The sequence below is a fragment of the Ranitomeya variabilis genome, chromosome 5 (assembly GCF_051348905.1).
Source record: "Ranitomeya variabilis isolate aRanVar5 chromosome 5, aRanVar5.hap1, whole genome shotgun sequence".
Classification (NCBI taxonomy): domain Eukaryota; kingdom Metazoa; phylum Chordata; class Amphibia; order Anura; family Dendrobatidae; genus Ranitomeya; species Ranitomeya variabilis.
Window position 1 is genome coordinate 33,050,771 of NC_135236.1, and position 22,153 is coordinate 33,072,923.

General features: G+C 44.5%; 1 protein-coding gene across 1 annotated transcript; it reads right to left on the bottom strand.

Annotated features, from left to right (window-relative positions):
* Positions 1-887: 887 nt before the first annotated feature.
* Positions 888-13,800, bottom strand: LOC143774790 (extracellular calcium-sensing receptor-like). The gene is made up of 7 exons (XM_077262558.1): positions 13,724-13,800; positions 12,565-12,856; positions 11,328-11,969; positions 9,316-9,534; positions 6,513-6,578; positions 1,879-1,936; positions 888-1,798 (listed from the first exon to the last, which is right to left on the bottom strand). Exons 1-7 carry the CDS (start codon positions 13,798-13,800, stop codon positions 888-890), a joined length of 2,265 nt encoding a protein of 754 aa, XP_077118673.1.
* Between the last annotated feature and the right edge of the window lie 8,353 nt (positions 13,801-22,153).

The window sequence follows — 22,153 nt, forward strand, 5'->3', positions numbered from 1 at the left end:
TTCTGGTATTTTACATGTGAAAGCAACATTGGGTTTCTTCAGGCACTAGAGTCCAGATGCTACGGCTACCAATGCCCCTGCCTATAGGCAGTGTAATAATCGCCATTAGTGGGTCCCACCCAAAATCTGATTATTTTTTGAAACAAGTAGAAATTTTCATTAACAGAACAAAAACATATTGGTTTTAACCTGGATGTATTTATTAGTCTTATTTAAGACTGAGCCATGACTAATGAAAATGGAATCGGAGATACTAAAATGTAAGATGGCACCAGATCACAGAAAGCCAACTGATTGTTCAGCCAACAGCTATCTCTCATGACGTATCCTCCACATACGTGAACACTCAACTAGGCAGAATGTATTTGTGTTCTCTGACCAAGCCTCTAAAGTTCAGCAGGCTGGAATCTTCTGTCTTCAATCATAATGTATTGAGAGAGTTGGGAAGGCCCCAAACTAAGTGGACTTTTCGCAGATCCCGCTGATATGGCTGACTTTAGTCTATTATACATGTTGGTCTCAATAGAAAACTTCCTCTTCTGAACCTCCGATATCAGAATTTAGTCACAGTGGCATTGTGTAGATCCAGATCACCATCCACATCATTATCCTCATCATATCAAACATTAATTAAATATTTAATGATGTGAAAATCAATGTTGAAGTCTACCTGGATCTGAAAGATTATCATGGGCACACTGTGTGCTATTGTATCCACAGTGTATATAACATGATATGAGATAACTACACTTTGAAACATGTATTTATAGCTGCAATGCTCAGTTTTACATGACATTTTGTCTGTACTTAAGCAATATCTAGTAGGGTTTGCTGGTAGATCTGAAGTGATCACATACGTTTGAGGCCAAGGATGGAACTCTGATGTTCTAGAGGTGGCCAATCTCTTTTCTAATTAGATTTTGCCTTACATTCAAGTGAGGTCGAAACAATATGATAAAACATTTGGGTAAGAATATACAAAAAACAACAGCCCAACTGGAGGAAAGGATGGCGAAGATCTCCATGGCCACTGTATACTTCCCACGGGAGCTGAGAGTTGCTGGGATGAAGGACATCCAGACACAAAGAAAGGCCAACATGCTAAATGTAATGTACTTGGCCTCATTGTAACTGTCAGGAAGTCTTCTAGCCAAGAAGGCCATAATGAAGCTGACAGTGGCCAGAAGACCCAAATAACCCAACATAGCCCAAAATGCAACAGGAGACCCCTCATTACAGTTAAGAATGATGACCCTGGATTGAGTCTGTATGTCATACTCAGGAAACGGAGGAGAGTAAGAAAGCCAAGTCACACAGACAGATATCTGGAGGAGAACACAAATCACAATAAGAGTGTAAGACACTCTTGCCCCAGTCCATCGTTGTAAACTAGTTCCAGGCTTGGTGGCCTTGAAAGCAATAACTACCGTTATTGTTTTCGCCAAGACACAGGTGATGCAAAGAGTAAAAGCCAAGCCAAATGCCACCTGACGCAACAGGCACTTTTCAGGATGTGGATATCCAATGAAAGCTAATGAACTGAGGAAGCAGAAAAATAAGGCAATGAGGAGAAGACAGCTAAGGGACCAATTATTGGCTCGGACGATTGGTGTTGTCTTATAATGAATAAAGACTCCAAGAACTCCAATTGGGATGAGTGATGAAACAATAGACAGGGATGCCAAGTTGATACCCATGGCTTCATCATAGGAGAGAAATTCAATTGTTCTTGGTAAGCACATGTCTTGCTGGATATTTGGCCAAGTGTCCCAAGAGCATTTTTTGCACTCCACGGAATCTAGAGAAGAACATGCTGTCAAATATTTTGTAAATTCCACATATAAGATACATGATACCTTCTTAATGTGTTAATGGTACCTGTCTCATATGCAATCTCTCCTATTGGGCACTGGACACACCTGAAGCAACATGTGGGCTTTCCTGGAATTGCTGCTGGAGCGCCCCCACACCGCCCCAGGGCCGAGGGGTACCCGGAGCCGGGCCTCTGGGATCTCAGTCCTGGGGTTGTCACGGTGGCTAGACCCGGTCCGTGGCCCTGTCTGTCAGTGGGGGACGTCCGTTGCAAATAGGTGCTGTTAACAGTGGTATAGCGGTGCAGTTGTGGGGTGCAGGTCGCGGTAAATAACGAGGACACCATGTTGCAGTCTCTTTACCTCTTTACTGGAGATCTCTCGGTCCTCAGTCCAGAATCCGGTCCACCAGGCTGCGCAAGTCCGGCCGGTCCAATGGCACTTCCAGAGTTCTCCTCACAGGTGGAAATCAGTGCCTTCCTTCTTAGCGCTTTGTGTTGTAGTCCTTCCCTGCTGTGCTTACGGAAAGTACCCCACAACTGTTGTGTCTGTTTCTTAAGTTCCCTCACAACTCGATTAACTGATCTTCTGCTAATCTTCCGTCCCTTCCTGATGTTACAGTAAGAACGGCACCCGTTTGTCAGGTAGGCCTGGAGTTCTTCCGGGACCCTAGAGACGCCCCTCTCCCGCAATTGCCCCCCAAGACTTCATAGGTGATATGTGGTAGACAGCCCGCCTGAGACTGACTGTCCTGCCGCTGTTTGGAGTATGGCTTAAAGCTGTATATTATTCCACTCCCTCGGCGTTCCGGCCACCGGTAATGCGCCTCAGCAAGGTGCTGCCTCTTTCAACAAAACCCCTGCTGGTATTCTCCTTCTGCTTGATTTCGTTTCTCACTCAGCACAATCTATCTCGCTTCTAATCCTTTCTTAGGGCACCGCCGCTATTCTGAGCAGGCACGGTCCCGTTACGTTCTTTCAATGCCAAGCCTCTGCCAGGATCCCACCCCTGGCAGAGACCCTACTGTCTCTTCCTCCACAACACCCTCTCTCACTAGGTGTTGCTTCGTTCGATCCAGTCAGCTTTCTCTACTAACTTCCTGCCTGACCCCCAGTTTACCCACTATGGTGGGGAGTGGCCTAATGAATAGCACCCTTAGCTCCCCCCGGAGGCCCAGCTGTGAAACATATTGGTGTCTGTGATACCTGGTTGGAGGAACTCCTTCAGTGCCATCGAACGCACCGTGGCTCCCCTTAGTGGCGGAGCCACAGTACTGCAACGACCAGGACTCTGGGGCGCTGCACTCCCCCCTGGTTAAACACAGTACTCCGGGACTGGGAAGAAAACAACAATACAGGTTAGCAAAAAGACATACAAATTTGTTGAGTGCAAAACAATAAGCATACTTGAACAGGCTTCCCTTTATGGGAGGTGAGGACACTTTAACGTTACAAAACATAATCAAATATCATAGCAACAGGCTACAATTAACTCTCATTACCCAACCGGGTATTCTACTAAGTGCAAATGCTGGAACAATAAATTAACATTGCCTTTAGGAAACATACACTCTTAGTTTACCAAAGGCCTTCCTATAATCACATTACAGGGCAAGGTAACTTCACATTCTCCTACTTTGAACCTGCAGGACCGCCTGTCCCTATGGCACCAGACCTACTGCCTCTCCTTTCTTTTACAGGACCGCCCCGTTCAGCCAGGGCCTACTGCCTTTCTCTACTATACATAGTATAGACATAACATTCCTTTCAATTTGAGAGCATGGAGCCCACTCTGCTTGGCTTCTATAAGGACTCACTCACTAACCCCTACGGGTCTACTTTCTGTCCTTAGTAACGAACTAACTTTCTATGGGGACGCAGGGTTTACCTTCTATCCTCACCTTCGTTATTACTTCTTTACTTTCAGTTAAACGGAACTCTACATCTACCCCTATGGGCTTCCTACATCTTTCTCTTCAAAGAACATTATCTAGGTTTCACATTTTAAACAAATTAAACACACATAACTTTTCCATGAAAAACAGTTACATTTCCTTCAAAGCATTATCTTGACATTACTGTTCTAAAACAGTATCACTTTCAAGTTCAATTCTAACCTCCCCTTTAAGAGGAGATCAAGTCTTTCTGAGGTAGCTCTTCTTCTCAGCCTACCAGTCCATGCAAAGGCTCCGGAATGGTATCTTCGCAAAATGTCTTTAAACAAAACCAGTAGGAAGCACCTTTAAGAAGGTGCAAACTATTTACAAGAAAGTTCAAATCATGCACTGTTCATGATTCAACAGTTTTTATAACATTGTGGAACAAAAAGCAAAAATGAAAGTGAAAGCAAAAATAAAAAGCAATAGGGATCCCGGGTAAACAAAGGGATCCCTTTAAGAGTTAACCCAGGACGGGTTTTAGCAGCAAAACAGCAAGGAAATAAACAGTTAACTATTTACAGTTTCAGGTTTCCGAGGCTTAGTTGGACGGCTTCCAGGGCTGCACCTGGCACTTAACCCTTCTTGGCCTGGGCAAAGTGAGGTCCAGGGTTACACCCAGTGCTGGACAAACGCCGTTAATCCGTCTTTCATGTACGATTAAATCATGCGCAGCGATGGAGGTCTGCGCAGCTTGAGTAGGGGCATCTGCTGCAGCAGAGGTAGCGGCTGCTGCAAGATCAGTCACTGGAACGGAGTCAGCAGCTGTGGCACCAGCAGTCGCTGGGGTGGTGTCGGTCGTCAGGGCAGGGTGGCTCTTCCTACCTGCTTCAGATGCGGTTCCTCCGGTGCCGGTCTGCTCCGTCTCCGCTGGGGTCTGGAACGCTGGCTGCAGGGCCTTGTTCTGCGACGCTGTCATCTCTGCTTGCAGCACCTCGCTTTCCGGCAGGGCCTTGCTTTCCAGCTTCGGAGCACTGGGACTTCTTCCCTGCTCCGGACCAGATGAGGCTGCCGACAGATGTCCGGTGAGGCTCCTGATGATGGCCTTCTTCCACCCGCCCTCGGTGCTCAGCTGCGTCCGCCGGGGTCGGTCGCTGAGCTCGTCCACTCCGGCCTGCAGGAATTCAGCATCAGCGGTGGAGGCCTGGTTGCGGTGCCCCTCCGGGTGGCTGGGGGAGTCCTCTGCTCCGACCCCACGCTCCGGCTCCGGGCGGCTCGCCATGGCGTCCTCCATGTCGCTCGCTCCTTCTTCCTGGTCCTTTTCCCGCTCTCTTCTTCGTGGGCGGTTTCGTTTTCGTTGTCTCTGCCCACCATTAAGGATCAGGAGGCGGATCTCGGCTGCTGACGGACACGTCCTCAAGGGGCCGAGATATTTAGACTGGGCGGCCATTGTCTTTCGCGCTCTTCAGCTTGTTCACGCCCACTTCCACGCCCTTCTTCTTCTCCTGCGCTCTCCTTAGCGCTGTAATGGCGGCGGTTTTGGCGGGAACTTCTGGCGGCAAGTGGCAACACACAGTCCTTGTAATAAAGCACAGTCCAAGCACGATAAATCACAGTTCCAAGGCACACATGACCTGATTCTTCAGGCTTAAGTAGATCCTGTTCGTGACGCCAAGATTTGGAGCGCCCCCACACCGCCGCAGGGCCGAGGGGTACCCGGAGCCGGGCCTCTGGGATCTCAGTCCTGGGGTTGTCACGGTGGCTAGACCCGGTCCGTGGCCCTGTCTGTCAGTGGGGGACGTCCGTTGCAAATAGGTGCTGTTAACGGTGGTATAGCGGTGCAGTTGTGGGGTGCAGGTCGCGGTAAATAACGAGGACACCAGGTTGCAGTCTCTTTACCTCTTTCCTGGAGATCTCTCGGTCCTAAGTCCAGAATCCGGTCCACCAGGCTGCGCAAGTCCGGCCGGTCCAATGGCACTTCCAGAGTTCTCCTCACAGGTGGAAATCAGTGCCTTCCTTCTTAGCGCTTTGTGTTGTAGTCCTTCCCTGCTGTGCTTACGGAAAGTACCCCACAACTGTTGTGTCTGTTTCTTAAGTTCCCTCACAACTCGATTAACTGATCTTCTGCTAATCTTCCGTCCCTTCCTGATGTTACAGTAAGAACGGCACCCGTTTGTCAGGTAGGCCTGGAGTTCTTCCGGGACCCTAGAGACGCCCCTCTCCCGCAATTGCCCCCCAAGACTTCATAGGTGATATGTGGTAGACAGCCCGCCTGAGACTGACTGTCCTGCCGCTGTTTGGAGTATGGCTTAAAGCTGTATATTATTCCACTCCCTCGGCGTTCCGGCCACCGGTAATGCGCCTCAGCAAGGTGCTGCCTCTTTCAACAAAACCCCTGCTGGTATTCTCCTTCTGCTTGATTTCGTTTCTCACTCAGCACAATCTATCTCGCTTCTAATCCTTTCTTAGGGCACCGCCGCTATTCTGAGCAGGCACGGTCCCGTTACGTTCTTTCAATGCCAAGCCTCTGCCAGGATCCCACCCCTGGCAGAGACCCTACTGTCTCTTCCTCCACAACACCCTCTCTCACTAGGTGTTGCTTCGTTCGATCCAGTCAGCTTTCTCTACTAACTTCCTGCCTGACCCCCAGTTTACCCACTATGGTGGGGAGTGGCCTAATGAATAGCACCCTTAGCTCCCCCCGGAGGCCCAGCTGTGAAACATATTGGTGTCTGTGATACCTGGTTGGAGGAACTCCTTCAGTGCCATCGAACGCACCGTGGCTCCCCTTAGTGGCGGAGCCACAGTACTGCAACGACCAGGACTCTGGGGCGCTGCACTGCCTTTCGGGATCCTGAAGGACAACTCGGACTGCATTTTGATTGAGGAGTCTAGATAAAAGAATTCAACATGTGGACAATTACACACTGACACCTTGAAAACAAGCTATTACAGACCTACAAAGTAGAGCTTCATATTTTACTTGTAAATTTTCTGCAAAAGCTTGTGGAGAACAGATGTTTAACTAAGTGGGTTAGTATGCAATAAGTAAACAGAATAGCTAGGTGCCTAGGGATCCATTTGGGGGTATGGGATTAGAGATGGGCGAACCTGAACATTAAGTTCGGCTTCTGTACTGAACACCTACTGTTCGGGCATGGTCAGAGAACACAGACTTCACCAGGAAGTCCGTGTTACTATTTGGGTTCGGCTACCCAAACATTGGGTGTTTGTCACGCTGTCATGTGCATGACAGCACGGCAAACACCGCTTCTGATGGGCGGTGAAATCATCCTCGCCGATTAGAGAGCTGCAGTTCCCATGCTGTCAAAAGACAGTGTGAGTGCTCAGTTGTGATCAGAGATATAAGTTTACCTCTGGTCACTGGTGTCAGCTGATAGGACTACAGCTCTCATCATCTAATGCCTGCTAACAACAGCGAGAACAGGAGCGGCTGATGGGTGTATTCAAATAGTTTAAAAAAACAGCGTGGGTTCCCCTGTATTTTTGATAACCAGCCAGGCAAAACTCACAGCTGGGGGCTGCAACCCTCAGCTGTCAGCTTCAGCAAGGCTGGTCATCAAGAATAGAGAGGTCCCCATGCCGTATTTTTTTCATTATTTAAATAAATAATGAAAAAAATGGCGTGGGGTCCCCCCATTTTTGACAACCAGCCTTGCTAAAGCAGACAGTTGGGGGCTGGTAATCTCAGGTTGGTAAGGGGCCATGGATATTGGCCCCCCCAGCCTAAAAATAGCAGCCGCCCAGAAAAGGCACATCTATTAGATTCACCAATTTTGGCGCTTTGCTCAGCTCTTCCCACTTGCCCTGTAGCAGTGGCAAGTGGGGTTAATATTTGTGGGGTTGATCTCACGGTGCTAGAGGGGATCTCTCCGAGGACACCGCAGTTTATCCCGGCTGGGAACGCAGCCTCAGTGACCTGTAGTAGCCTAGATGACATCACCTCTAGTCACTGAGGCTGTGCTCGCAGCAGCTTATTCACCAGTGGTTCTCAGCCTGTTCCAGGGCTACAAGGAGATTGCTAAGCAACTTACCAATATTTTAACTTTTCTCCTACATGTACACACAATTGGAGGAAAAATAAACTTAGTGTAGCATCATCAGAAATCTTTTCTCGTAATTTTGTTTGGATTTGTACAGATAAATACCTGTTTGATGGACATTGATATCCCTGTCTCATGTCCCCTTCTCTACTGATCCCTAGCACATAATTATTTCTAACACATACTCCACATTTCCCTCCGCACATGTGCAGTTCAATATCCCAGGCCACATGTCCATCATACCATTACATGATAATATAGTCCACTGGCTCCTGCAGCTTCTCTCCTGGCAGCCCACGTCATCTTATTGCTTCACATGTATGAAGGTGGCCAGACACATGTGATTATTGTCAGAAGACCAAGTGTTTTAAGGTGTTTCAACCTTCATCAACGGCAGATGTCATTGGAAATAAGAATCTGATTGTTGGATTTAGCTTGCTCACAAGGAACATAGTGTAAGCTGTAAGTGGTTTACTCTTTTTTCCCCAAGAAGGGAAGAACACCTGTAAGGTGGAGAGTTATCTGAAATGTATGGCCAATTTTAGAGGATTTTTTAAATCATAAAAGTTATATCCCGTACAGAGATGGGCGGCCACATGGATGTTCGGGTTACAAAAAGTTACAAAAAGTTCAGGTTCAGGTACCATTAACAGTACCCAGACCCGAACACGAACCCGGACCCCATTCACTTGAATGGGGGGCCCGAACAACCAGTGTTTGCTGCGCTGTCATATGCATGACAGTGCAGCAAACACTGCTTCTGATCGGCGGTGAAATCATCCCCGCCAGCCAGAGAGCCGTGATTCCCACACTGTCAAAAGACCGCGTGAGTGCTCAGCTGTGATCGTAGGTGTAAAGTTTACCTCCGGTCACTGGTGTCAGCTGATGGAACTACAGCTCCCATCATCCGAAGCCTGCTGTCGTTAACAACAGCGAGAGCAGGACTAAATAAATAATTTTAAAAAACCGGTGTGGGTTCCCCTGTATTTTGTATAACCAGCCAGGCTGCAACCCTCAGCTGCCAGCTTCGGCAAGGCTGGTTATCAAAAATAGAGGGGTCCCCATGCCTCATTTTCTAATTATTTAAATAATTATTATCTAATTATTTAAATTGGCATGAAAGAAGACTTCTAAAACTCCCAAGACCTAAGAATTAGTAAAGCAGGTCCAGAATTCAACAGAAAATCATTAACAAGCTTTTTTCCCAATCATTGTGTACCCTTGATTGCATTCATATGGGCAGAAATCTTCTAGACTTCAATCACCAAGTGCGACAATAATTTCTGCTCTCCATAGCATTACACTTCTTTACTTTCCTTAACAAACAAGGTTTATTTAACAAGTATTGCATTAGCTAAGGATACAAAATCATCCATCCGTTTCCCTCCATGTGATAGTGGGGTAGAGAGACAGCTAAACTGACCCACTCTATGAAGACTTGGCCAAATAATACCTCATATCTAAATTTAATTGAAAAGAAAGTATCACAAGGCTTCACTTGCCAAACCTTGACTCCAACCTACTTACTTGTGGGATTAAACCTGTGAAGAATATAATGTCCTACCTCAGTACTCCATATAATATCTGAATTGTTAATTTTCATTCGAATTCCTTCCGGCAATCTGGAATCATAACTTCCCACTATCTTCTGCTCCATGGAACCAGTGTTGCTCATCTGCCAGTTTACAATGTCGTAGAGGGCTGGAGGATCTCCTTTATCGTCAAAAAATATGTGAGCATTTTCTTTAGTCTGAAAATCTACAGTCTTAATATATTGAAGGAGCTGAAGAAATACAAAAGATTCATTAATTTATTTTCTAATTCACTAAGTCACAAATGTACAATTTTTAATGGCTGAGATCATCTTCTTTTCACTCAAGCACCACATCTAAGGTGCACTCTATCTCCCGAAGGAGATGTGTCCCCAACTTACTCTCCAAAAAAGTCTTTATTAGCATCTCTGAAGCTTATGGAAAATACACTGGCAAAACAAAGAACCACTGGGCTCTAGTAAAAAAAATCTATTTCAGAGGGCTCCAACCCATAATGATCGTGGTTGTCGCAGTTGTAAACCAGCCCATGGAAGAGGTGAGCCCATCGGGGCCAGCACTATTTTCAACAGGAAAGGTGTCCTCAGGCACTCCTCCAGTTGAAAAATATTGAGATGCAGAGGGCCCCTGGGGCCATCACAGTGGCCATCACTCCACTGTAATGATGGCAATTGTTGAGACCTCATTAGGCTGCCTGCGATGTGGTGCTGATGTGCTGTGAAGCTCGAAGCCTCTCAAGACATATCTGCTCGGTGTGGTGGCCAGGTTATTGAGATAAATAGTACAGCACTGAGGGGTCAGACCATTGTGGCACAATTGGAGCTTTACCTCTGGATGAAGGCCAAATCGGGTGGCAATATTATTATATGAGGACTAAATAAGAGGACATTATTACTACATGGTGCCACATAAGGGGGCGATACTAATATATGGGGCCTCATAAGGAACATTATATTCTGTTATATTAGGCTAGGGTCACATTGCGTTATGTGACCGCGTTTAACGGACTACGTTACACCGCGGCATAACGCGGTGTTAACGTAGTCCATTAACGCCGCCATAGCCTGTAATAGTGAGCGCGTCGCTAGCGCCTGCCCACATTGGGCGGGCGCTAGCGATGTCGCGTCATTTGAGTGACGGACCTCGGACGCTGCTTGCAGCGTCCGCGGCGCGCCCGAGGTCCGTTCCTCGCTAGTGCAGATCGGGGATCTGCGCTAGCGGGGACGCCGAACGCGGACCCTAGGGAAGCATTGCGTTAGCGCAACCCGCTAGCGCTATGCGCTTAACGGATTGCCCTAACGCAATGTGACCCTAGCCTTACTTTTATGGAATCACATATGGGGACTTAATTTCTATATGGAGCCACATAGAGTGACCTTATTACTATGCAGAGTCCACATTGGAGGACATTTTTATTCTATGGGGGTCACATATATTATTAATGTATGGGGCCACAATGGGAATATCACTACTATATCGAGGCTACAAAGAGGGACATTATGGGGGCATAATAAGTGGACAATACTACTGCATGTTACAGAGGCAATTCTACTGTATTTGGGGACAATTATTTCTATATGTGGGACACAAAAGGGAGCATCACTACGATATTATTTTTTAGCGGGATACTATTTTTGTGGAACGAAAGTAAGGTTATGTTACTGTAGAAGTTGGGGAAGTGTCAATGGTGATCTAGAGGTGATCATCCAGAGATTTCTGGGTCTTCCATTTTGCATGGATAAGTCCTGCCTGAAAGATGACATAGTCTGCGTCGGATAAAAAATAACAATGTATTTCTCCAATTGGAGGTATCACAGGTGAATGTTTGAAGTTACCTGTACAGAATATACTGATGCTTTCCACGATATGGTCATTGTATTCTGGTACTATTAATGTTAATACTGTGGTTTATTATTAAAGTATGGTGCTATTTCAGTTGTTATGTGTTGCGAGAATGCAACGATGCTCATCTGCTGGAGGTCAGAAGCCTTTAGAAGTTACAAAAGTAAATATGAGACTTATTTACCTGCCAAGGACGTAAGGTTGAGATGTTGGCACAAGTACCATTAAGGAAAGGTCCCTTTCCTGGTTCACATTGCAGCAAGATATGTATGGCCCATGCAAAGGCATAAACTGCTGTGTAGACATTAAATGTTATTCTAAGGTCCAAATTAGTCATGGCAATTTCTAATTTTTCATTCCCAATACATTCATTGATGGTTTGGTTGAGCATGCCATCAGCTCCAGTATGGATGTCGATCCACCTGCAAAAAAATGTCTCCTCCCAAAACTCAAGTAAAAAGTGATCACTAGGAGACTTTGAGGGGTTTAGGTTGTTTAGATGTTCTACAAATTCAGCCATCTGTCCACCATGAATAGCAAAACCTATAGTACCCATCAAGACTGGTTGGAACTTTTCTTTATTAAGAAGGGAAGTAGTTGACCATGATTCACTGGCTATCCAGATTTTCCTGGTTACATTTTGTTTGGCCAACTCTTCCACCACAGGCATGAAATCAGAATCTGAAGACAAGACTAGCACCACATTGGCTGATGAGTCTTTGATAACATTAACGATACGTGGGGCACCTCTGTTGGGTTGTCCTGTCATGATATTCTCAATGAAGGCCACACAAGCTCCAGCTTGGACTATTTCTTGCTTTACTATCTGAATGCCAAATTGACCATAATCATTATCAGTTGCAAGTAACCCGACCCATGTCCACCCAAAGTACAAGATTAGCTCAGCTAGACCTTGAGATTGAAATGTGTCACTTGGTATTGTGCGGAAGAATGAGGGAAACAAATTCCGATTGCTGAGGAACGGACTGGTAGAAAAATAACTTATCTGTAGACAAATTAAACAAGAACAATTTTTTTTTTAACAAACACTGTACAATGTGGTCTTCATCTGTATGAGAACCATCAGGGATTTATTTTGCCTGTTTTGGCTCAATACAGGGGCCATATTGACTATGTAAATATTGAAATTGGTCACATCCACTAATCAAATCTTGGGAGTCAAGCACTGGAAAAATCCAGTCTGCCAAATTTTGATTTCTGCTACATAATGCCTGTCATATGGACTTTGCTGTATAGTGAACCAATCCAAGCAGGTCCAAGAAAACATACAACATGGGGGGTATATAGGCAAACACCAGTGAAGTGTCTTTATCTTTGTGTACATTCTAAAATTATTTATTATGGAAAGAAAAGCTCTGGGGCCTAAACTGCTCCTCCAGTGAGGATAATGTTCACCTTACCTGCGGATACCTGTATAGACCCAAGATATGAGCCATGAAGATTGAGCGTGTAGACCCAGAATCACCAACAATCCCAGCCAGTGTTCCTTCTTCAGCACAATGATAATTTGGGACACTTGGTTCCCTTCCAGATAACATCCACAAGGTGCCTTCTGCTGCTCTTCTCAAGACTGTACAAGTGTCATAAATCTGGAATCCCAGAGTGATATTGGGAAGAAGATCTGGATTTTTATTGATCTCCTCCATGGCAAATATGAAAGCCTGCATGATCTGGTAGTTTTGAACTTCAAGTCTAATGGAGTAAAAATGTAGAAGGTTGAAATATTTTTGCATATATATGTATTAATGTAGTAGAAAACACTCATCTAGTAACCGTATTGAAACCATGTCCTTTCCTTACAAGGATCCCTCATCCTTGAAGCATCATGATACTCTGACTCCCTCTATGGTTGTACGGCTCTACTGCCATGTCTAAGTCCTTTTGCTAATTACCCTAAGCTGACAGTATGGCATTTTTGTCACTCTTGTCTTGAGGGTGGTACTATTATCTTAAGGTTAAACCAGGACTAGCCTAGATAGGTTGACCACAACTTCCATAAGAAGATAGCTCCTTATTTCTAGTAGGACTGAAATAGCATGGGTTTAGTTCCACATTACTATTATTGGGTTTCTGGGCCAAGTCAGAGTTTACATGCAATCAGAGAACTTTAAAAACAATCCTTTATTTAATTGTTAGCAGTGCCCTCAGCCTATTTAGGGTTTAGCTCAGATTTCCACTTTCCACAAATAGTGATTCAATGTTTCCATGGCATGACATTAACTGAAGGTTTGGTCAATGAAGCTTACTATGCTGGGAATTCATACATTCAGTCTAAAGTGGATTCATATGCGGAATAAATATATATGTTGAGGTCCATGGATCATGGTCCTTCAATAACTTAATTTGCATAGGCCATAGATATTTTCCATCTAGATTTTCTATGATGAATCACAATATGCACTTATGCTTTTGGTTCTCCTGTACCATTTGCCATTCTACAACAGGCTTGTTTTGGATATTTGGTGTCAATGAGCCCTTTCCACCAAAGTGCTTGACTTAAAAACTACTTACTGATAAAACAAAATAAATGTAACTATTGACTAATTTCAGCAGACTTACAGTTGGCATCTAAGATCTTCCGGTTTGCTTGTAAAATGAGTTTCTGTATAGATTCTGTCCACATGAATGGGGAACATGCCTCCTATGACCAGGTCTCCAAGCTGACTTAGATACCCGCTGATATTGCCCCCAGGTATCTGGCAGCCTGCAGTGGACGTCACGCCTTCACACACTTGCACAGCGCAGGTAGACAAAAGCCAAACTTCACAAAGCATAAAGTATGTGATCTTATATAGCCACTGCATATGTCGTAAGGTTACAATCAGAACTAGGAGGTCAAAAATGGGATAACATGTCATGATTGGCTTTCACATAGAGATTTAAAAATTGATAAGACCACCAAGAGAGCCACAATCAATTCGATATTCTACTCAAATTGTAAAAAATTCCAATAAGAGATATTATAGACCTAAGTAATGTCATAAGGAATTGTCACATGCTCAAAAATGCAAGACCTGTAGATGACTTCCTTCAGTCTTATATAGATAGTACATGACCTACCTCACAGAAAAATGGCCATATTGGAGTAAACGGTTTTACAGATCCCATCCTCCTCCCCCTTTTTTCTTTTCTCCCTCTTTATTTTCTCTTCTGTTTACCTTTTCCCTTCCTCTCTTTTTGACTCCCTTTTGCTTCTTTCCTCTTTATATTTTATTTCTTTCCTCCCTTTCCCCTCTCTAATTCCTCTTCCCCTTTCTTTATTTTTCTTATAACATTCTTCTTTTTCTCCTTTCTGTATTTCTCTTCCCAGATTTCTTCATCTTCCCTTTTGCCTTTTTACTTTCTTCACTCTTTCATTTTTTCCCTTCCTTGTTCCTCTCCTTTTCCTTTCCCCACTTCCTTACCTTACTTTCATTTCCTTTCCTCCATCTCTCTTCCTTTTTCTTCCTTTAACTTTTGGTCCTCCTCTTCTCTTCCTCCCTACCCTTCTCCTCCCTTCCCTCACTTTCTTTGCTCTTTTTTTTGCCCGCTTTCTATTTTCCTCCCTTCCTTTTTATCTCCCCTTCCCTTCCTTTTTATCTCCCCTTCCCTTCCTTTTTATCTCTCCTTCCCTTCTCCTTACTTCCCTTTGCCACTTTCCCTTTTTTTTTCAAATTAAAACCACCTAAACAATAAGATACTATATTTACGATCTCTCAAAAAAAAGTCCTTTTATTCTACTCTTACAAAAACCCCTTCAAGAAACATATTTAAGCCTAGAAGAAATCTACAACAAGCCAGTCCCAGGCACCTTAGTGCAGCAAAGTCTCAGTCACATGTGTAATGTCTTCCACGCTTGCACCAGACACACAGCACACATCTCACAGACAGCGAGAGGATCAGTCGGAATAGGGATCTATATACATATTAGATAATTAGTCCTGGGGGGGTTAAGAGATATTATTGGAACCTTCTGCAAATGGAATGGATGATGTTAATACAACTAAATATCCCAAGTGACACCTCATTATCCTATATCAATAAAATCTGCAGAATAGCTGTAATGCAACGGTCTATCGGTTACTGCAAATGTTTTAAAAACTTTTTTTTTTTCTCCTAGATCAAATCAAAACTTAACTAGAATTATTTAATCAACTCTCCAACCATACTGGGGTCATACCAAACTGCATTGAGACCTCCACAGGAGGTGTATGACTGGTGGACCAACCATCAGTTATTCAATACTGGTGTACATCTGCTATTCTTGCGGCTTTGGTCCACTAGCACATCAGGGCCTAGGCTGGGTATCTCAGTGTAAAGTGATACTAACCATGTTAATATGACATTTACATCACATTTTTACATGCAAAAACGACATTGAAGAAGCTAAAATCGTTACAACAACAATCAGAAAGATGATATAAAGACACAAGCAGAATAAACCCCTTAGCGACAGATAAAATTTTGTACTTAATGACCAGGCCAATTTTTACAATTTTGACCACTGTCACTTTATGAGGTTGTAACTCTGGAAAGCTTCAATGGATCCCACTGATTCTGAGAAAGTTTTTTCGTGACATATTGTACTTCATGTTATTGGCAACATTTCTTTGATATGACTTTCATTTATTTATGAAAAAAATTGAAATTTGGCAAAAATTTAGAAAATTTAGCAATTTTCAAACTTTAAATTTAAACCCCTGAAGGTGCTAAAGACCACATTATTAACCCTTCAGGTGCTTCACAAGAACTAAAGCAATGTGGAAGGAAATCATGAACATTTTACTTTTTTTCACAAAAAATTTACTTTGGAACCAAACTTTTTTATTTTTACTAGGGTATCAGGAGAAAATGGACCACAACATTTGTTGTGCAATTTCTCCTGAGTACTTCAATACCCCGCATATGGGGAAAAGCCACTGTTTCGATGCATGGCAGGGCTAAGAAGGGAGGGACTTTTTGAATGCAAAATTGGCTGGAATCAATGGCGGGTGCCATGTCACATTTGGAGACCCCTGATGTATCTAAACAGATTCCAATTCTAACTCCAACCTTAACACAGCCCTAACCTCAACCCCAAACCCAACACAACCCTAAGCCTAATCCCAACCCTAACCATAAACCTAACCACAACCCTAACCCCAACACATCCCTAACCCCAACACAACACTAGCCCCAACTCTAACCCTAGCCCCTACCCATACCCTAACCCAACCCTAACCCTAGCTCTAACCCTAGCCCCATTCCTAACCCTACCCTAACCATAGCTCTAACCCCAACCCTAACCCTAGCCCCAACCCTAACTCTAGCCACAACCCTAACCCTAGCCCCAACCCTAACTCTAGCCACAACCCTAATCCTAGCCCAACCCTAGCCCAACCCTAACCCTAGCTCTAGCCCCAACCCTAACCCTTGCTCCAATCATAACCCTAGCTCATCCCTATCCCTAATGGAAAATTTTAAATAAATGCATTTTTTTATTTTATTATTTATTACCTAACTAAGGGGGTGATGTAGGGGGTATTGAGTTACTATTTTTTTTATTTTGATCACTGTGATAGGGTCTATTTGACTCTGTATATTCGAGTGATCCACCCAGCATGTTTGGCGCTTTATTTGCAGCCAATGAACATGCTGTGCTGGCTTGCCAACCACAGTAATGCCGGAACCATCTTTGGTGTGGCATTACTGTGATTGGCTTTCCATACAGCATCATAATGGATATTTAATCCCAGCTGATGCCATATTGGCAAATTGCAGCTGGAAACAGGGTAGGGAGAGCACAGTGTGAGCGTAGGGAGAGTGAAAGGAGCGTAGGGATAGAAAGTTATAGTGAGCATTATTTATTCCAAAAGTCTCTTTTACTAGCTGAAGATTGTCAAGATTAGTTGTTTTTGTTTGTTAGGTAGGGATTTATTATGAGAGATTTATTTTTTTCTCCTAGATTGTAAGCTAGCTAGCAGGGATCTCATTCCTCGTGGTATATGTTGATGTGTTTATTGTTATGCTGTAATGTCTGTTGTCTGTACAAGTCCCCTCTAAAATGTAAAGTGCTGTGGAATATGTTGGCACTATAGAAATAAAATTATTATTATATATGGAGGGAGCGAGGGAGGGTGGGTGAAAGGCAGGCATCTTTGGAAGTACATGCTGCAGCTCTCTGCTATTTTCGACTTAAAATACCTAATATTTGTCTAGCAGCTGTGCGACTGGCGCAATCCGGGTAGAGATAATCGTACGTGACAATTTAGCAGGGGCAATAATCTTCATTACTCCGCATTTACAGTGTGTCAGCTAGACAATCTAAAAAAAATAGCCACACATTGCTAGATTCAGTGAATTTGTACATAAAGCTTTGTGAGACAGTAACTGGTGTTACATGTGAGGGTTGCTGTGTGTTCCCTCCAGGATGTGCAAATATATTTAGGCCATGGAAGTGTATTCCAGTCACAGGGGTAGCTGTGATTGCAATGCGGAATAAAAGTGTTAGTTCGGTAGTGGGTACCAAACAGAGACTCTCCTTGACTCGGTGAGTGTAGTGACTTTGGTCCATGGGTCCTTTGCCGTTGGGGACAACCCCAAAGGACAGAAAGTGGAGGTGATGGGTATCCATGGGGAAATCCAGAAGTACCCAACAGCAAAGGTTAATTTTTCCACACCATGTGGGGACATTAAACATATGGTGGGAGTGGTGAAGACCGTTCCATATGGGACTGTGTTGAGAAGAGACTTGTCCCTGTTCTGGTCCTTGTGGGAGTCCTGGGTTAACTCTCCAAAGGTAAATGTTATTCCAGGCATGGAACCCAAAGATCCCAAGTCAGGGATAGCTGCCATAAGGGTAGCCAACTTAGAGATATAGTGTAACACCAATAGGTTCCCCCTAGAGGTTTTGGCAGGAGAGGTCGTGGAGACCCATCAAACCCTGAGCTGGAAATGTTCCCTGGTAAGTTCAGCACAGTCCAGTTCCAGGGACTCATGCAGAAACATGCGAGTAAAAAGAAAGCCTGGAGCAACTGGCAGTGTGTGGTCTCGGAGGCGATTAGGGACATACGCATGAGGAACCCTCTGGCACCGGCCAATGATGTGGCCGGGATCAGAGTAAAATGGAAAGAGCTCGTGCTAGACAGCAGTGTTGGGAGGCTTGGGTTCGGGTGCGACATGGTACAGATGTATGCCCAGAATTGTCGGGGCGGACCTCGGCGTTTCGGCGGGACGTAGTCATCAATGCATGGGTAAGGGTACAGAGGAAATGGTACAAAGTGCCCGAAGGCGGGTGCTTAGGTTACGAGATGAGCTGCAGGGTTAGTAAACCCCAAATAAACCAGGTTGAGGCCACCCGAAACTGGCCCAAGTCTACTGTCAGTCAGGAAAGCGGGTGTGTCATCTGCAACAGAGAACATGGAGGTGGTTTGTCGGATAATGAAGTATGGAGGAGAAACGCAAAGGGGAAGGATGCTTGCACCAACCGATGGTTCCGGTCCCTACTTTAGTTTCTCAGTACAGTGTCGGGTGGGGGTGTCACAGGGTCATGCCGATGCCCTGTCACGCGCCCATGTGGGGTGACAAGTGTTCAACCCCACAGGTTTGAACAGAGGGAGGGGGTATGTGAGGCAGTGACTGGTGTTACATGTGAGGGTCGCTGTGTATTCCCCCCAGGATGCGCATGGAGGTGTATTGAGGCCATGGGAATGCATTGCAATCACAGGCATAGTTGTGATTGAAATGTGGAGTAAGTGTTAATCTTGGGCAAACTATTTGTCCAGGGCAGATTTAAGAAAAAGTGCTGGGCTTTAATTTTTGAAGCAAACTACAGGATGGTAGTGGGGCAGTCCAATTCCTTTCTGGCCGGGTTTTCCATGTGGCCAAACCCATAGATTCCAGTTAAAAACCCTGCAGTAAAGGGTTTGGGTGTTTCATGGTCATTGTCAGTGTAAGTCTGGTGTTTGCAAGAGTGCAGAGCAGAAGGCAACACAGGCAAATGGAGCCAAACAGCCAAGGGAGCTGAAAGGCCTCGCACCCACAGCGTACATGGTGGTGCAGTCGCCCACGTCAACTGGTCTTGGAGGTGGACTGGCGTGTATATTGGCTGCAAACTGGAGGATATGTTTCCCAGCTGTGATCCGGAGAATATCATTTGCTGTGTATTGCTGTGAGATGAACATTACAACATGTTTTGTTTTGAAACTTTCCTGAGTCACTGCCTCATCACTGCACAGCGTGGATGCCGCTGCACTACAACCTTTATAACCCCTTTGCCCCCAAGGTTGGTTTGCACGTTAATGACCGGGCCAATTTTTACAATTCTGACCACTGTCCCTTTATGAGGTTATAACTCTGGAACGCTTCAACGGATCCTAGTGATTCTGACAATGTTTTCTCGTGACATATTGTACTTCATGATAGTGGTAAAATTTCTTTGATATTACCTGCGTTTATTTGTGAAAAAAATGGAAATTTGGCGAACATTTTGAAAATTTCGCAATTTTCCAACTTTGAATTTTTATGCAATTAAATCACAGAGATATGTCACACAAAATACTTAATAAGTAACATTTCCCACATGTCTACTTTACATCAGCACAATTTTGGAACCAACATTTTTTTTTGTTAGGGAGTTATAAGGGTTAAAAGTTGACCAGCAATTTCTCATTTTTACAACACCATTTTTTTCTAGGGACCACATCTCATTTGAAGTCATTTTGAGGGGTCTATATGATAGAAAATACCCAAGTATGACACCATTCTAAAAACTGCACCCCTCAAGGTGCTCAAAACCACATTCATGAAGTTTATTAACCCTTCAGGTGTTTCACAGGAATTTTTGGAATGTTTAAATAAAAATGAACATTTAACTTTTTTTCACAAAAAATTTACTTCAGCTCCAATTTGTTTTATTTTACCAAGGGTAACAGGAGAAAATGGACCCCAAATGTTGTTGTACAATTTGTCCTGAGTACGCCGATACCCATATGTGGGGATAAAACAACTGTTTGGGCGCATGGCAGAGCTCGGAAGGGAAGGAGCGCCGTTTGACTTTTCAATGCAAAATTGACAGGAATTGAGATGGGACGCCATGTTGCGTTTGGAGAGCCACTGATGTGCCTAAACATTGAAACCCCCACAAGGGACACCATTTTGGAAAGTAGACCCCCTAAGGAACTTATCTAGGGGTGTGGTGAGCACTTTGACCCACCAAGTGCTTCACAGAAGTTTATAATGCAGAACCGTAAAAATAAAAAATCATTTTTTTCACAAAAATTATCTTTTCGCCCCCAATTTTTTATTTTCCCAAGGGTAAGAGAAGAAATTAGACCCCAAAAGTTGTTGTACAATTTGTCCTGAGTACGCTGATACCCCAAATGTGGGGGTAAACCACTGTTTGGGCGCATGGGAGAGCTCGGAAGGGAAGGAGCGCCGTTTGACTTTTCAATGCAAAATTGACAGGAATTGAGATGGGACGCCATGTTGCGTTTGGAGAGCTACTGATGTGCCTAAACATTGAAACCCCCCACAAGTGACACCATTTTGGAAAGTAGACCCCCTAAGGAACTTATCTAGATGTGTGGTGAGCACTTTGACCCACCAAGGGCTTCACAGAAGTTTATAATGCAGAGCCGTAAAAATAAAACAAAAATTTTTTCCCACAAAAATTAATTTTTAGCCCCCAGTTTTGTATTGTTCCGAGGGTAACAGGAGAAATAGGACACCCAAAGTTGTTGTCCAATTTGTCCTGAGTGCGCTGATACCCAATATGTGGGGGGAACCACCGTTTGGGTGCATGGGAGGGCTCGGAAGGGAAGGAGCGCCATTTGGAATGAAGACTTAGATGGAATGGTCTGCAGGCATCACATTGCGTTTGCAGAGCCCCTAATGTACCTAAACAGTAGAAACCCCCCACAAGTGACACCATTTTGGAAAGTAGATCCCCTAAGGAACTCATCTAGATGTGTTGTGAGAGCTTTGAACCTCCAAGTGTTTCACTACAGTTTATAACGCAGAGCCGTGCAAATAAAAAAAAAAAAAATTTTCCACAAAAATTATTTTTTAGCCCCCAGTTTTGTATTTTTCCAAAAGTAACAGGAGAAATTGGACCGTAAATATTGTTGTACAATTTGTCCTGAGTAAGTTCATACCTGATATGTGGGGGGAACCACCGTTTGAGCGCATGGCAGAGCTCGGAAGGGAAGGAGCATCATTTGGAATGCAGACTTAGTTGGTTTGTTCTGCAGGTGTCACATTGCGTTTGCAGAGCCCCTAATGTACCTAAACAGTAGAAACCCCCCACAAGTGACCCCATATTGGAAACTAGACCACCAAGGAACTTATCTAGATTTGTTGTGAGAACTTTGAGCCCCAAGTGTTTCACTACAGTTTATAACGCAGAGCCGTGAAAATAAAAAATCTTTTTTTTTCCCACAAAAATTATTTTTTAGCCCCCAGTTTTGAATTTTCCCAAGGGTAACAGGAGAACTTGGACCCCAAAAGTTGTTGTCCAATTTGCCTGAGTACGCTGATACCCCATATGTTGGGGTAAACCCCTGTGTGGGCACACGGGAGAGCTCGGAAGGGAAGGAGCACTGTTTTACTTTTTCAACGCAGAATTGGCTGGATTTGAGATCGGACGCCATGTCGCGTTTGGAGAGCCCCTGATGTGCCTAAACAGTGGAAACCCCCCAACTAGAACTGAAACCCTAATGCAAACACACCCCTAACCCTAATCCCAACGGTAACCCTAACCACACCTCTAACCCAGACACACCCCTAACCCTAATCCCAACCCTATTCCCAACCGTAAATGTAATCCAAACCCTAACCCTAACTTTAGCCCCAACCCTAACTGTAGCCCCAACCCTAACCCTAGCCCTAACCCTAGCCCTAACCCTAGCCCTAACCCTAGCCCTAGCCCTAACCCTAGCCCTAGCCCTAACCCTAGCCCTAACCCTAACCCTAATCCTAACCCTAGCCCTAACCCTAGCCCTAACCCTAATCCTAACCCTAGCCCCAACCCTA

Coding starts and splice junctions, on each gene's coding strand:
- LOC143774790 (XM_077262558.1), bottom strand. CDS start 13,800: ATGTTCCCCATTCATGTGGACAGAATCTATACAGAAACTCATTTTACA. Junction 11,970..12,564: donor GTCTATACAGGTATCCGCAG/GTAAGGTGAACA, acceptor TTTGGCATTCAG/ATAGTAAAGCAAGAAATAGT. Junction 9,535..11,327: donor CAACCTTACGTCCTTGGCAG/GTAAATAAGTCT, acceptor GTATTTCTTCAG/CTCCTTCAATATATTAAGAC.